Source organism: Podarcis vaucheri (genome assembly GCF_965113315.1).
Source record: "Podarcis vaucheri genome assembly, chromosome: 2".
NCBI lineage: Eukaryota > Metazoa > Chordata > Lepidosauria > Squamata > Lacertidae > Podarcis > Podarcis vaucheri.
In genome coordinates this window covers 72,371,853-72,386,819 of record NC_138760.1, presented here as the reverse complement: position 1 = coordinate 72,386,819, position 14,967 = coordinate 72,371,853, and the positions used below count along the sequence as shown (strand labels likewise).

The 14,967-nt window shown below is 42.6% G+C and overlaps 1 protein-coding gene across 3 annotated transcripts in view; it reads left to right on the top strand.

Annotated features, from left to right (window-relative positions):
• The window catches only part of RNF145 (ring finger protein 145), a 58,429-nt gene that overhangs the window by 26,986 nt on the left and 16,476 nt on the right, over positions 1–14,967 (top strand). For all 3 annotated transcript variants that reach the window (XM_082210990.1, XM_082210989.1, XM_082210991.1), the window contains exon 4: positions 8,413–8,504. In XM_082210990.1, the coding sequence (XP_082067116.1) occupies positions 8,413–8,504 (92 nt within the window). The remainder of the gene's footprint in view (positions 1–8,412; positions 8,505–14,967) is intronic.

The following is a 14,967-nucleotide window of genomic DNA, read 5'->3' as shown; positions in this document are numbered from 1 at the left end:
AGTGTTTAGATATAAAGTGGCTGAGAACATGTAAAATGCAAAACTAAAAATAACAGTATCACACCTTTAAAAGACAGTCGTGAAAAACAACCCAATTTTAACAGCATCAAAACCAAAACCCTGTCTTTGAGGTCTGGAGTGCAGTGTCAGAGGAAATGTTTAAAGTATTTAAATAAACCATCTCCCATAAAATTCTTGTTCCTAACCATTTTTGAAGGACCAGATATGGACCTAACAGTTGAAGTATTGCTTATTACCCCAATACAGTGGTACCTCTGGTTACAGACACTTCAGGTTACAGACGCTTCAGGTTACAGACTCCGCTAACCCAGAAACAGTATCTCGGGTTAAGAACTTTGCTTCAGGATGAGAACAGAAATCGCGCAGCAGCAGCATGGCGGCAGCGAGAGGCTCCATTAGCTAAAGTAGTACCTCAGGTTAAGAACAGTTTCAGGTTAAGAATGGACCTCCAGAACGAATTAAGTTCTTAACCTGTGGTACCACTGTAGTAGCAACATGTTTATCCAGAGCCATCAATGGAAATTATTTATATATATATACACACACACACACATACACACACACACATACAGTGGTACCTCAGGTTACATATGCTTCAGGTTACAGACTCCGCTAACCCAGAAATAGTACCTTGGGTTAAGAACTTTGCTTCAGGATGAGAACAGAAATCGTGCAGCAGCGGCGCAACAGCAGCAGGAGGCCCCATTAGCTAAAGTGGTGCTTCAGGTTAAGGACAGTTTCAGGTTAAGAACGGACCTCCAGAACGAATTAAGTACTTAACCCGAGGTACCACTGTATACCACTAAATGTGGCACAATTTATGGAACTCTGTTATCTCTGAAAGCAACCACCCATCAAATACAGCTATTAAGTGGTCTTTTTACACAGTATGGAATTTCTTCAATTCTGCAGGCTTTTAACTCCCTCCCCCCTCCCCATGTATTCACATCTTCACATGCAGACTTTGGGTTAGTAGGAATATTCAGCTCAGGCAACAACCCTTCCATTTGTCTGAAATCTGCAAGTCCTATCTACATGTATAAAGAAAAGGAAAATAACGTGTGCACTTTTGACTGTCAAGTATAACATTGCTATGAAAGATACTGTGCTTTTACTTTTGGTCACATTTACATTTTCAAACAAAAGATTTATTTAAAAATGCAGAAAAACCATTCCCTTCATGTTACCACAGCTGTGGGAAACCTCCGGCCTGCAGAACTAATGAGGCCCAACAATGGTTCTGATATGGCCTGCAAGGCTGTTTTCCTAAAGCTGCACCCACCCAGCACCTGACAAAAGTGGGCTTCCAGGGTGTGGGGAAGCTCAGCGTTCAGCCTACTGGCCAGATCCTGTTTCCCATCCCTGTGTTAGCATATTTATGTGTGTCAAGCAGATACGCAGGGCCATCCTTAGCCAGCTATTGAACCTCTGCCATCTGAGCTGCGTTCTGGGCCAACAATGTGATTCAGCTTTTCAGCCTACGGTGGACAAAATATGGGAAGGGGGAGCTAGGAAGGTAGCCAAGAACATAAAGAATCATTGCTGTGACAGTTATTGTAGATATTTATTACTTTTCCGGTTAGCTTTGCAGCAAGGAATTTATTGACTTTGAGGGTGTGAAATAAAAAGTTAGACATTGGATAGCCAGGGGTGAAGTATCAAGAAGAGTAAGACTCCATGGTGTCTGCAAGTTTTCTTCAGGGAGAAAAATTCTCTTTAGAACAGACATTGATTTTTTTAAATTTATTTTTTAGCAGAGGAGCCATCTTGGAGATTTTGTGTGGGAAATGCAAGGAATGTGGAATTGAAGCCAGTTCCTTGCAGTGCTCTGTGGTGTGGAAACTGGTGTATTAAAATGATGTCCAGAAAGTAGTATGTTGGCTTCCAAAACCAACAGAATTTCTCTTCCAGCAGATGGTTTGGAATTGGAGAGAGAAAAGCAAATGGACATTGTAGAGACATGTAAACAAAGAAGATAATTTTCTTGTTCGGAAATGAAAGGAGGTGCTAGAGAGTATACATGAGCCTGAATCTTGTTCAAATTACAATAATCCAGTAGTCAGTCGGTTTCCCATCTCCCCATCAAGCAAGCTTTCCCCTGTATGTTCCTAACTTTCTCAAAGCTTTCCATGATATAGGCTCACTTTGGCATCTTTTCTTTCATTACTACTACTACATGTATGCTGCCCTTTCCTCCTTTATTATAGGATAAATTGATTCTGCAGTGACTCTGTGTATACAGAGACAGCTACACTGGCTTTAAATCATACACATTGGCTAGGGATGGGGAATTTGTGAGTCTCGAAATGTTGGCTGGCAACTCCTGTAATCCCTGCCCATTGATTGTGCTTCCTGGGGCTGATGGGAGTTGTAGTGCAGCAGCATCTGAAGGGCACCACATTGGCTAACCCAGTTGTAAACATCTGCAAAGATGCTCCAGAGGGTTGTGGGATCCTCCAAAAAAGTGTGGGAGATGGTGTGGAGTACCAGGTTGAATCAGATTTCCTTCCATGAACAGAAGGGCATATCTAGATCCTACCCAATGTATGTATGTGGAATAGTAAAGTTCAGCAATTGCATTTTGCATTGCTTTGAACTGTATGACTTACTTCACATTGTTTTCACCTTTTTATGCTCAGGGATAATTTCCCCATTTTGTTCTGGTTACCTTGATACAAGCCTCAGGTACAGAAGTTTCCTTCGTTGTCATGCAGTGCCCAGAGAATGCACAGCATCCACATAATCGCAGACTAGCAGCTTGAATGGTCAGGCTGTGGTGTGTGAGAGAGCAAGGGAAATTTTGGGACGTCATTCATTGAATAGAGAGGGAAGGTCTTCGTTTGCTTCCCAGAGGTCGTAGGATGAGGATGAGGGCAAGCTGGCCTGCCAAGGCCTCCATCATCCCATGGTCCTAGGGAAGCTAATAGGGGCCTGGCAGTGCCTCTTCCTATGAGTTGTACATCCTTACATGTATAAAAGGACAGGATTGTGGTAAGATACTCATTTGTTAATCTCTGGACATGGCCTCATGTGCTACTGTAGCTTCTTTTCATATAGAGTGGTACCTCGGGTTACATACACTTCAGGTTACATACGCTTCAGGTTACAGACTCCGCTAACCCAGCATAGGCGCCGACTCCATGGGGCCTGAGGGGGCCCGAGCCCCCTCAAAAATTCGTTTGGGGGGGCTCCGCCCCCCAATAATCTCGGGCGCCCCTCCAGCAGAGCGCCACCGCCGCCCCTCCCCCAGCCCAAAATGCACAGGGTCGGGCTGCATGCCTCCTGCCCTCCCTCCCGAGCAAAAGCTCCACCCAATTTCCGCTCCGGAGCTGATTAATAGGCGCGCAGCACGCTCTCCCCTATTCGCTCATGAGGAGGCGGCGCCACTTTATCTGCATATTCATGAGCTTATTTATTATTCATGAGCTTTCGCGGGCTCCCCCAATATTTTTTATAAGTCGGCGCCCCTGTAACCCAGAAATAGTGCTTCAGGTTAAGAACTTTGCTTCAGGATGAGAACAGAAATCTGGCTCCGGCAGCGCAGCAGCAGCAGGAGGCCCCATTAGCTAAAGTGGTGCTTCAGGTTAAGAACAGTTTCAGGTTAAGTACGGACCTCCGGAACAAATTAAGTACTTAACCCGAGGTACCACTGTACAGTGTATCCCCCTATGAGGTTATTCAGCAACCTGTTTGCCGCAGCAGAATAAAACAAATACTAATGAAGCAAGCTCTACAGATTTATCTCTGTATTTATTCCTGTGCTCCTTAATAGCAGTTTAATAAACAGGGCTATTGCTTAGCTAATTATTATGGCATTTTAGTTGCTACTATATTGAAAACATCCTTAGAGGATCCCTTTGAAAGCTTGGCTCATAATTACAATGTAGCTTCAGGGCAAAGTATTTCTTTTCTTAACACATAGCATCTTATATAGTGCTTTTAAGAGTTTTTAAAGCCCTTTGCATATATTACTGGTACAGTGGCTGTTGAGATACAGTAGAATATAATCAAGTGATAGGAGGAATAGGAATCCAGGTTTATCCTGACTCATGAAATGACGTCATGAGTTTTCTCTGAGCAAACGCTTGTCCTGGAGTGATAGAAGTTGCATTGGACACCCACAATTTGGGGAAATAGTACGGTAGAGGCTACCAAACTTTCTTCTCCATGCAGCCATTTCAAGATCTCAGGCTTCAGCAGTCCCACTGACTGCGCAAGATTCTCAGTCCTTGGCTGTCAGGTTCACACTTTCATTCCAGTTCCTTTCCCCACACTTTCAAAGAGATGGGTAAATGCCGAAAAATGCAATGAGTGCTATTGAAATTTTACAGATAAGTGGCACATAGAAATCCAAGATGATAGTAATAATATGAAAGCTAGAAAGGAGTTGTCTAGATGCTTGCCCTTAACAGAGAAGACCGGCAACAAAAGTGTCTGTTGAATTATCTGATGTGGCTAAAGCAGTGTTTTTCAACCACTGTTCCGTGGGAAAAATTGAAAAATTTGAAAGATTTTTAAAAAAATAAATGTCAATTTTTTGCCCACTAGGCGGGCGCCGGACTGTGTCCACCCTATTTTCCATCCATCCTGGGTGGGGATCAGATCGGATGGGATCAGATGAGAGCGGACAGGCGGTCCGCTCTCATCCGATTCCCCATAGAGAGCAGCGGGGCTCTGACATCTCCCTCTCCGCACACAGTGGTGGTGTGCCTCGTGGTTTTTTTCACGAAACAAGTGTGCCTTTGCCCCAAAAAGGTTGAAAAACACTTGGGTAAAGAAACCACAGCTGCCTATAATTAATTCATCCTTGCTAGCTTGCAAATACGTCTCTTGTATGCCCAAGAATGCATGCATGTAGGTTCAGAAATGCTTCTTAAAATGTGTATTTTGTTTTTAAACAAGATTAGTTCAGTGTGTGTGTGCAAGGATCCATCTTGAGAACCATTCCTGAGAGAGCCTTTACTTACTTACTTACTTACTTACTTACTCACTTACTTACTGTTAGCCATCTGTGGAGTAACAATACAAAGGGTGGGATACAGTGGTACCTCCAGTTGCTAACAGGATCCCTTCCAGAGCTCTGGTCGGATCCTGAGGTTTCCACAACCGGAGGGGCCGCTTCTGCTCATGCGCATGGCACAGCGCTTCTGTGCATGTGAAACCTGGAAAAATGCCGCGTTTGCATCCTGGAAAAATGCCACGTTCGCATCCTGAAGGATACACAACCGGAGGTGTGTGTATCCAGAGGTACCACTGTATACACATTTTTAAATTAAGGTTTTTATTATTATTTGATTTTTAAGAAACATGGTGGGCACTTTTTCCAGAGTGACAGATTACATACTACTGGCTGGACAAGAAAAAGGGAGAATGTGTGCAGCAAAGATGGAGGGAGAAGGTCGTAACGTACTAGCAGTAGCGGTCCTTTAGATTCCTTGCTTATTCTCATGCATTTTAATTGCCTGTTGTAGACGAAAGAGAGCCACTTCACCTACTTGTAGCATAACCTGCACCTACTTGTAGCACTTCAAACACCTCTTCCATGTACCTGTGTCAGGCTTGCTACTTCACGGCAGATTTTTAAAATGTTTATAACAAGAGAATTACTCATTTTGTTAGTTTCATAACTCTGAAGGCAAATAGTTTGTAATGAGTTAAAGAGAAGAATTTGTTATCCAGCTAACGTTGCAGCTTGAGTGGGCTTTTTTTTCCTGTTTATGATTAGTGCTGCCTTAAGTCCAAGAGTATCTTAAGGCACAAGGCTATGAAGGATAAATGAATCAGATAGAGGCCCACATAAAAATTCCTAAATTAATATGCCTCTCCTAAATCGAGACAGAGTTTATTTTACTTAGTACTCACAGTTATTCCCTCAATTTCCATTACCAGTTATTTTGCTCTCTTTTTGCATACTTGCCTTGTAAATTTCACATTCGGCTCAAAAATTGGGCCCAAGCTACAAATATTACCGGTATGTCATCACGTCAATCTTGTTTTCATGACTGCTGTTCTCCCAAGGAAAATAACTTTTGGGAATTTTTGATCCAGGGGTTACCAACCTTTTTGGGCCCATAGACACAACTGCAAACTGGAGAACCTGTTGTGTGCACTACATACACACAGGGCAGCCAAGCACATACTGCAACCTATTTTATTTTATTGACTACAGTAGAATACTTCTTTCATGGCTAATTGCAGCAGGGGAGGAGATCCTGTGGACGTCAGGGAGGCCTCTGCAAGCACATCTGTGCCCCCTGGGGGCCACACTCCTTGGAGACCAGTTTGTGTGTGTGTGTCCTCTCTCTCTCTCTCTCTCTCTCTCTCTCTCTCTCTCACACACACACACACACACACAATCACTGCCTTAATACTTTCCCTATCGTCTGTTTTGCCCTTTCAAAATAACTTCCTAAACCTGATTTCTACCTACAGGAGGGGGGAATGCCAGGACCCCTGTATTTTTGCTCATTTGTGAAAAAACAGCTTGAGGGGTGGTGACTGGTTTGGCAAGGGTTAACCAGCATCTTTCGCCAGCTCTGCTGCTTAAGATTCCAGCCTCCTTTAGATGCTTCCCTTCCCAGGGAGGGCTGGGGGGAATCTATCAGCAAAAAGGAACATGGAACAACATGTAGCTTGGCACTTCTTCAGATTGCAGATTTGGTAGAATTGCAGCTGTTTGGCAGAAAGGATCTGGCGGACAGGGGCAAGAATTGAGAGAGTTTCAGTATTACTCTTTTCCATTGGTAGCTCTGGATGAAATAATAATTCAATTTTTGCTATTGGGGAGTCTAAAAAGATCAGATGCAAGATACTAATAGGCTTGATCTATGTTTCTTCATGGTTCTGGTATGCCTTTCAGTCTCATTCATCCTTGCAACCAATTCTGTGGATTGTGGTTTCAGTTATAGAAGCCCATTGGTAAGTCCAAGGCATAGACATCAATTTTATACAAAAATCTGCACTCTTAAATATTATTACCCAAAAGTAAGTCCCACATATCATTATTCTCAGTAAACATTTTGTAGCATCAAGTAGCAGCTGTGCAGAGTGTTTACGTCCTCAGGAAAACCTGTGATCTTGGATATTTTTTAAACTTCTTTGAGAGAGGCAAAATTGAGACTGAGTAGCCCAAGACCATCTAATAGTCAGTGATCTCAGCTGGGATTTGAACTTGGGTTTTGCAAGTTGAGCATGTGACCTTTTACTTACTATATATATTTTAGAATAGACTTCTGTCTCTCTCACTATCAATCGCTTTGAGAGAATGATTACTTGTTGAAAGTTAACTCAGAAAATAGCATTGCCAATGAGAGCACGTAATAAATACAACCTGGCTGCCTCTTTAATTAATCAATGTATGGCTTAAGTTGTATACAGCCTTAAGTTTGGCCGTATAAGCCTTTTTGTGACTTGTTTGTAGCCCCAATTCTTTCATTATTTAGTATTTAGATTGGATTACAGAAGTGTTTGTAAACCATTGAAAGCTTCTCTCCTTGAAGAGATTCAACAGTGGTTTTAATTATTTTTTGTTCCTGTCCCCAAAACAGGAAAAGAACATGATGCATATATGGAACTTCTTTTTTTTTTTTTTTTAAATGAAATTGGTACATTTTTATGAGGCTTGTTTCTTCTGCTTATCTGTTTGAAATGTCACATGTTTGCAGCCCACTTCCCAATAGGATGTATTCAGTTTAAAGAAAGCTGGTGAAATTTCTAGGAACGGTAAGACACGATACATGCTTTAGTTTAAAATGAGAAGAGTTGTAGGTTCACTGAGGGCTATTTCACACAGGACATTTTCATGGCTTGCACCTAGGACAACCAGTATACAAAATCTTCTTCTGTGAATTCTGAGTGAGTTTTGCTCACCACGCCCTCTGTGATATTGGGAAACAGCACTTGTTTCCCAATGGTGCGCAATAGTGGCAAAGTAGCCAGTTGCGCAATTGGTCACATGTGACATTGGCCCTATTCAGATGTAAAAAAGAAGGTCTATAGCTCAGTGGTAGAGCATCTGCAAAAGGTACCAGGTTAAGTCTCTAGCAGGTAGGGCAATGAAGATCCCCAGTCTTGAAACCTTGGAGAGTTGCTGTTGGCCAGCTACTGAGATTGATGGGCCCAGTGGTCTGACTTGGATAGGAATACCAGAAGATGCCTTATACGACCTCAGACTGATACACTATGATAAAGGAATATAACAGACTTGGGTACTTCAGGAGCATCCATACAAATCTTTGCTAGATTTTGTCTAAACAAATGGACAACAAGTGTCTATGATTTCCTGGAATGTGCATGGCAAAAAAGAAAAAGAAATGGAGGGTCATTTTGCATGAACAGTTAATGGCACCCGTTCTTACTCCTGACTTAATAATGCTTCATTGTGTTCCTCAGGGATTATGTGAGGAGTGAGCTGGAGTCTGGCTATGAAGGGCCAATGTACTTAGAACCTCTTTCTATGAATCGTTTTATGACAGCCTTAATAGGTGAGTACACTCAAATTTGACATCTCCTAAGGGGCACCATGTTCTTTCTTGTACCATGAAAGCACACTTCACATAATCAAAATCACCCTCTTCAGCCATCTTTATCTGCCTGTGTCTTGTCATTTATAGCAAACAAAATTAATAGTGATTGTGTAGCTTCACAGACCATAGCTGTAATTTTGGCTCCTTTTCTTCAGTTACTGGGTACTGCTTGTTCTGTGTCTTCTTTGGAATGGTCTGCTCGTTCAGTCCTGTTTTCTATTTGTGCCAACCTGTGATCTGGATTATGTGGATTAAGCAGTAAGGGGCCTGTAATATTTGGAGGTTCCAGCTTTAGGGCAGGGAATTGCAGCTACACGTTGCTGTGAAATCTGTTTGCTTGTTTTCAAATATTACAGGCCCTTGGTAAGAAACTGTGGGGCCGTTTTGAGACAGGAATGAAGACTGGTGTCACTGTTATCCCCTATATAATGACACTAACACAAAACACCACTCCTACTATACTATATAAAAACGCTGCACTATATCAATAATTCTAATATTTTTTTTTGTCTTTCCAGAGGACAGTCCTCTGCTCGGAGGCCTATCAGAGGATTGTCCTCTATTTGAAGGCATGTTTTGACTGGTTTATAGAGCAAGAACCATAAGGAAGAGCAGCAGGGGCCTTGAAATCTTTCTTCTCTTTTTAGATGACTTTTTTGTGATGTAGATGAGGACACCCTAACTAAACAATCAACATTAAAATAGACTGAGAGCTGAAATTTTAAGGGAAGAAGGAAATAAATAAATGCTGATCCATTGTTGTTGTTTTTTTAATTTTAGTTACAGACTAAAATAGGTTAGCATTGTACTCAAGACTGAATATGGGCGTTTTGTGTCCATGGTGGCCTTGTGGCTTTTTACCAGTTTTTGAAGACTTATTGGGACCTTCTTTCATAAGCAAAGCATGTTCCAGCCCTACAAAGGGATATTCATCTTCTGCTTTATGGTGATGCTACAGCTGGTCTGACAGGAAATCAGCTTGTCTTTTGGCAGTAACTTTTTTAAACAGCTCATTTACCGAAACTACCAGTAATGCAGCCTTCAGCAAGAAATCCCAGCTTTTTCAGTCTCTTTGCTCTGGTGAATGTGTTGTGGTTTTTGAGAAAACAGAGATGGGAGGCCTGAAAGCTTTCTTTAGAGGTGTTTGTTCTAACGCAGGAATAAAAAGCTGCTGTTTCTGGCTAGGCTGGCTGCTTTCCCTTCTGAGCTAATTTCGCAACACCCACTTATTTCTATGATCATTTTTTAAAAAAGTCCCACCACTACCACCAGGGACTACTTGTAATCTTGAAAAGGATTGTCTCTTTCCTTACAAATATGTTTTCATTCAGTTTCCATTTTACAGTTAGCATCTTCTTTTCATGAGCACTCTGGAAAAGAAGCTCCTGATCCAAACTGTTTTCTTGGCATTTATTTTCAAGTCTCAAACTATTTAGTTTTAATCTTCCAACAGTTCTGCTGGCTCAGTTTTTTTTAATTTCCCAGTTTCCATTTCACCAGTAGCCAAACTGAGCCTCTCACTGAGGGTGGGAGGAAAGCAGTTATAAAATACAATTGACTGTATTCAGCTAACGTTTAGTCAGAGTAGACCCATTCAGGTTAATTCATTACTTCGATACCAACTCTTGTGGGTAAGCTGAGAATCCTCTTGGGAATCCCTAGCCTTTCTCCCAAAATTGTTGTTCCTGGGGCTTTATGTGAAAAGTCCTGATAGTTAAACTTGTAGGACTGAAATCATCCTCAATTGGGTATCCAGGAAAGACTGGTATCCTAAATTTCTGATGTTAAGTGACATTTGAGGACTGCCCAGGTGTGCAGAGAAGTGAAAGTTTGGAAATACAAAAAATAAAGGGAGACAACCCCCCTCTGCAAAACATATTGACAAAGACTGAACATAGTCCTTCTAGTTAGACTGGAGGATTTGCGCCATAAAGCATGTGTCATCCCTTAACCCTAATTTCCTCCCCCAGCTATATGATGTTTGGGGTTTGATCTCCTCTAGAAACTAAGAGCGGTGGCGGAATAAATTAGAAGTGAAGAAAAAAACCTGCTTCCTCCAGTCTTAATTAAGCCCACCTCCAGGACTCAATTTAAGCTGTAAAAGAGTTTTCACATCCTGAAGTATCTCAGAGTGGCAAGTGGTAACGGGTAAACAATACTACCAGCCGCCTAGTCTGTGCACTGTACCACTCGGAGATCCTACCGAAAGCTCAACCTCAACATTCAGCACTATATAGGGCAAGTGTTGCCAACCACATTCGGGCCTGTTAAGCACATATGCAAACAAGGGCACCACACACACCACAACCTATTCTATTGGTTGCACTGCAACATAATCCTTCTTTCCACCCTAATTTCAGTCGTAAATGCCTCTGTGGGTGCATGTGTGGCTGCAGGTGCCACAATGGCAACCCCTGTTATAGGTCATTTGCATTATAGTGGTTGGTTGCTAAAGGTCAGGGCCTGGTGAGCAGGAAGTTGCTCTAGTTTAACCTTCTTATGCTGTTGTGCAATGCAGGAACTTCCTTCCCTTATCTGTCTGTGCATATATACACACATGCTCCCTGCACTCATGGCTCTCAGCTTGTTTTTTCCTTAAATAGCAACATGCATAGGCATCTTGAACCTGCCTTGAGAGAATAGGAAGATTAGGTGGGGAGAGATATGGTCAGGAATCTGAGTTATGGCCACCATTCTGCATTAATGGCATGCTTAAGCGCACAAAGCAGAACACCCTTCGCTATCAAATCAGTCTCTGCACCCCTGGTTGTTCCCACAAAACTTCCACATAGTAAGAATACTTTCAGTTAACCTAAAACTTGAGGTGCCAGCTTATTTCCTTTGCCTCTTGTGAGAGACATTCAGATCAGAATATATGCTGCCCTTTGATCTGATTGTGCCTGCATTTTTCTAATTCGTGTAATGATAAACAGACTGCAGTGGAAATTAGCCCTCAGCTATGATTAAGTCTCCAAGCATCATACTTCAGTGCAAGGGCTTAACAAGCAAAATGAATGGCTTCTGTTTCATAGCTGATGAACTAATTGCTCAAAAATCCCATTTTCCAGCATTCACACTAATGGGCCGGTGCACAAAAGTATTCTGCTGTTGGTGTGGTTGTTTTTGTTCTCTCCCTCTTTCCAGCCACATTGACTAAGCTAGCCCTGTCTCAAGAACGCTGGGCTAATTTTAAAACTTCCCCATCTTGTGTGTCTTAGCATATGGGAAGGTTGCGAAGTTGCTTTAAATATTGATGTGTATAATTAATTTTGACTGCAGGCTCGTGCTGTGTGTTCCACATTTCCCTCTGGAACAAGAAAGTACCAGTTGCACCAGTGATTATGTAAAAGGAGATGGGCCTAACAAAATAAAATTAAAAAGTTAAATTGACAAAGAGGATTGTCTAACTCTCTGCCGTGTCTCAGGGTGGTTGGGTGAGACTGAAGGTATTTGAGAGGGTGAAGACAGCTGGCATACAGGCTTGTTCATACCATCAACCAATTAGGGGGCACCACAACAATTCTGTAGAATTTAAAGATTGCCTTTGCTTTCCAATGCGCCTTCACTTTTTGTACCTATAATTGGAAAACTGCAAAGAGAAAATAATATGAAGTTAAGCAACAAGAGGAGAATTTGAGAAGGCGCTAAATTTTTGGGCATTTTATATGCTGCTTTAATTAGACTATTACTCAGATCACCTGCTCTTAAATTATTCACTCTCAAGCTCCGTTTTGTCATTTGTGTTGTGTGAATCATGTTCTGTATTCTCTTATAAATGAATGTGGAGCAACTTCAAGTAACCAAATATGTGTACGGTACTTCAGAAGTTCTGAACTATTCACTTAGCTGCAGCCATAAGCAAGACTTTGCTTTAATATTCAGCCAGTCCTCATTAATGTCTGGAAATGAGCAAATGGCTTATTTTTGTGGATGAAATTGGAGGACGTAGCTTTGGTTCTAACAGATACATTATATGAATGACACTTTCCCACTCCCAGAAGGGAGAATCGCCCAGTCAATGTGCACTAGAGGTACAAGTATAGGAAGTTTGGTGTTGCTGTGTCACTGATGACACTAGCTTCGACACAAAAGGATTTTCTGCCTTTAAAAGGCTTATTGTGTAACAGCTATAATGTGTTGCCGCGTATGTGTTTTGGGCCACAATAGAAAACAACAATTACTAAGCTAGAAACAGTGGAAAGTTCAAGCCATCTTAATAAGCACCTCCATAGATGGGACTTTTACCTTCACTTCTGTGAAACAGCTTGTATATTTGTTGTTGTTGTTTAGTCGTTTAGTCGTGTCTGACTCTTCGTGACCCCATGGACCAGAGCACGCCAGGCACTCCTGTCTTCCACTGCCTCCCGCAGTTTGGTCAAACTCATGCTGGTAGCCTTGTATATTACTGCCTGCATTTTAGAACACACACACACACACAGTATCCAAATGGTTTGCATCAGATTTGGATGAATTCAGAACTAAGGTGAGGTGCCTCAGAAGTGAAATGGGGTCTATATGAGGTGATAAGAGTCAAAGACAGAGCCCCTAAGGGGTTTTGTGGCACCTGGGTGATCCCGCTGTAAAAATAAAATAAAATGCTACAGTCAAGTTTTTGCTAAAAGCGTATTTGAAAGCTTACCATATAAGGTGTAAAGCTACTTCTGACTGGGGGGGGGGCTGTTTTCTGATGTGAAGAATGTGGGTTTGAACTGAATTTTGTGGTTTGTGCACACCTCTGGTAGTTTGAAAGCTATCCTCCTAGGCTGTGTTGGATGATTGGGAAGCAGTCTTCCTAAGACGAAGTGGCTTCTGGCTGCCACTTTTCAAAGCACAATCCTATGCAAGGCCTACGTGTTATTAATTCTCCTTGAGCTCCACATGGTTGACTCCTGGGTATGTGGGCACAGGATTGCAGCCCGAGTCTATGTGTTATGTGCAGCAGTCACTCTTAACTGCGGGCATGAGGGCATCCTTCCATTTATGAAAGTTGAAAGCCTCATTATCTTATCAAGAGTTCCTAAGTATTCCCTCACGAGTCATGAGTAAGCTGCATTTTGGGCATACAGTGGTGCCCCACAAGACGGAAAACTCGCAAGACGGAAAACTCGCTAGACGAAAGAGTTTTCCATTTTGGAGGTGCTTCGCAAAACGAATCTCCTATGGGCTTGCTTCGCAAGACGACAATGTCTTGCGAGTTCCTGCGGGTTCCCCCCTTTTTCTAAGCCGCTAAGCCGCTTATCAGCTGATCCGATAAGCTGATAAGCCGCTAAAAGCCGCTAATAGCGCTAATCCTCTAATCCGTCAATGGGCTTGCTTCACAAGACGAAAAAACCGCTAGACGAAGAGAATCACGGAACGGATTCTTTTCGTCTTGCGAGGCACCACTGTATTAATCTCTTTTGAGCAGCATTTCAGTGTTAAGTACACTTACTCCGAGCTAAGTTATTGGGTGTGGAGAAACTTGCTTCATATGTTACATTTTTCGTTTTATTCCTGCAGTGGAAGCCATTTAAATGGCACCCCTCCCTCTCATTATTATCTGTGCATACGTTGTAATGACATAGGCAGCAGGGAAGCTGTATAGCTTTTTTCAAACAGTACAAGTTTTAGACTGCGGTTCTAGGCACCCTGACCTCTGAGTAAGCTCCGTTGACCTTGGTGCAACTTGGTTCTGAGTAACCGTGCTTAAGTTTGCACTGTTAAGCAGACACAGCCAGTCTGTAATGTATAAATATAAAAATATACAGTCATACCTCGGGTTGAATGTGCTTCGGGATGAGTGCTTTCGAGTTGCGCTCCGCGGCAACCCGGAAGTAATGGAGCGCGTTACTTCCAGGTTTCGCCACTTGCGCGGACGCTCAAAATGACATCACGCGCATGCGCAGATGCGCCAAAATGTGACCCACGCGGACACGGATTACGTTTGCTTGTAGATGCGAACGGGGCTCCAGAACAGATCCTGTTTGCATCTAGAGGTACCACTGTATATCACTGAAATATAATATGTAAGGCAGCCCTTCCAACCTCAGCCCCGAAGCCAAATGTGGCCCTCCAGGACACTCCAGCTGACCCCTGGGAACCTGTCCAGGCTACACACCCTTTTAAAGCCACATTTCCCATTGGTCGTGCTCCACAATTTCCTTGAGTGCCCTGGTGCATGTTTTTGAAGTGTGATAGCACCGCTTGCTTGCTTGCTTAGAGTGGTGTGTGTGTAGAAACCTCTGACCGAATATAACCAAGTGTACAAAGGTAAGGATCACATCTGTTGGTCCACCCATACTTGTCTCTGACCCCACCCACCACTGCCATGTGGTCCCTGGGAGCTCACCCATGAGGGACTGTGGGCCTTGGACTGGCAAAGTTTTGCTACCCTTGCTTTAAGCATACTGCCTAGGGCTATATTTTTATATTTATATTTTTG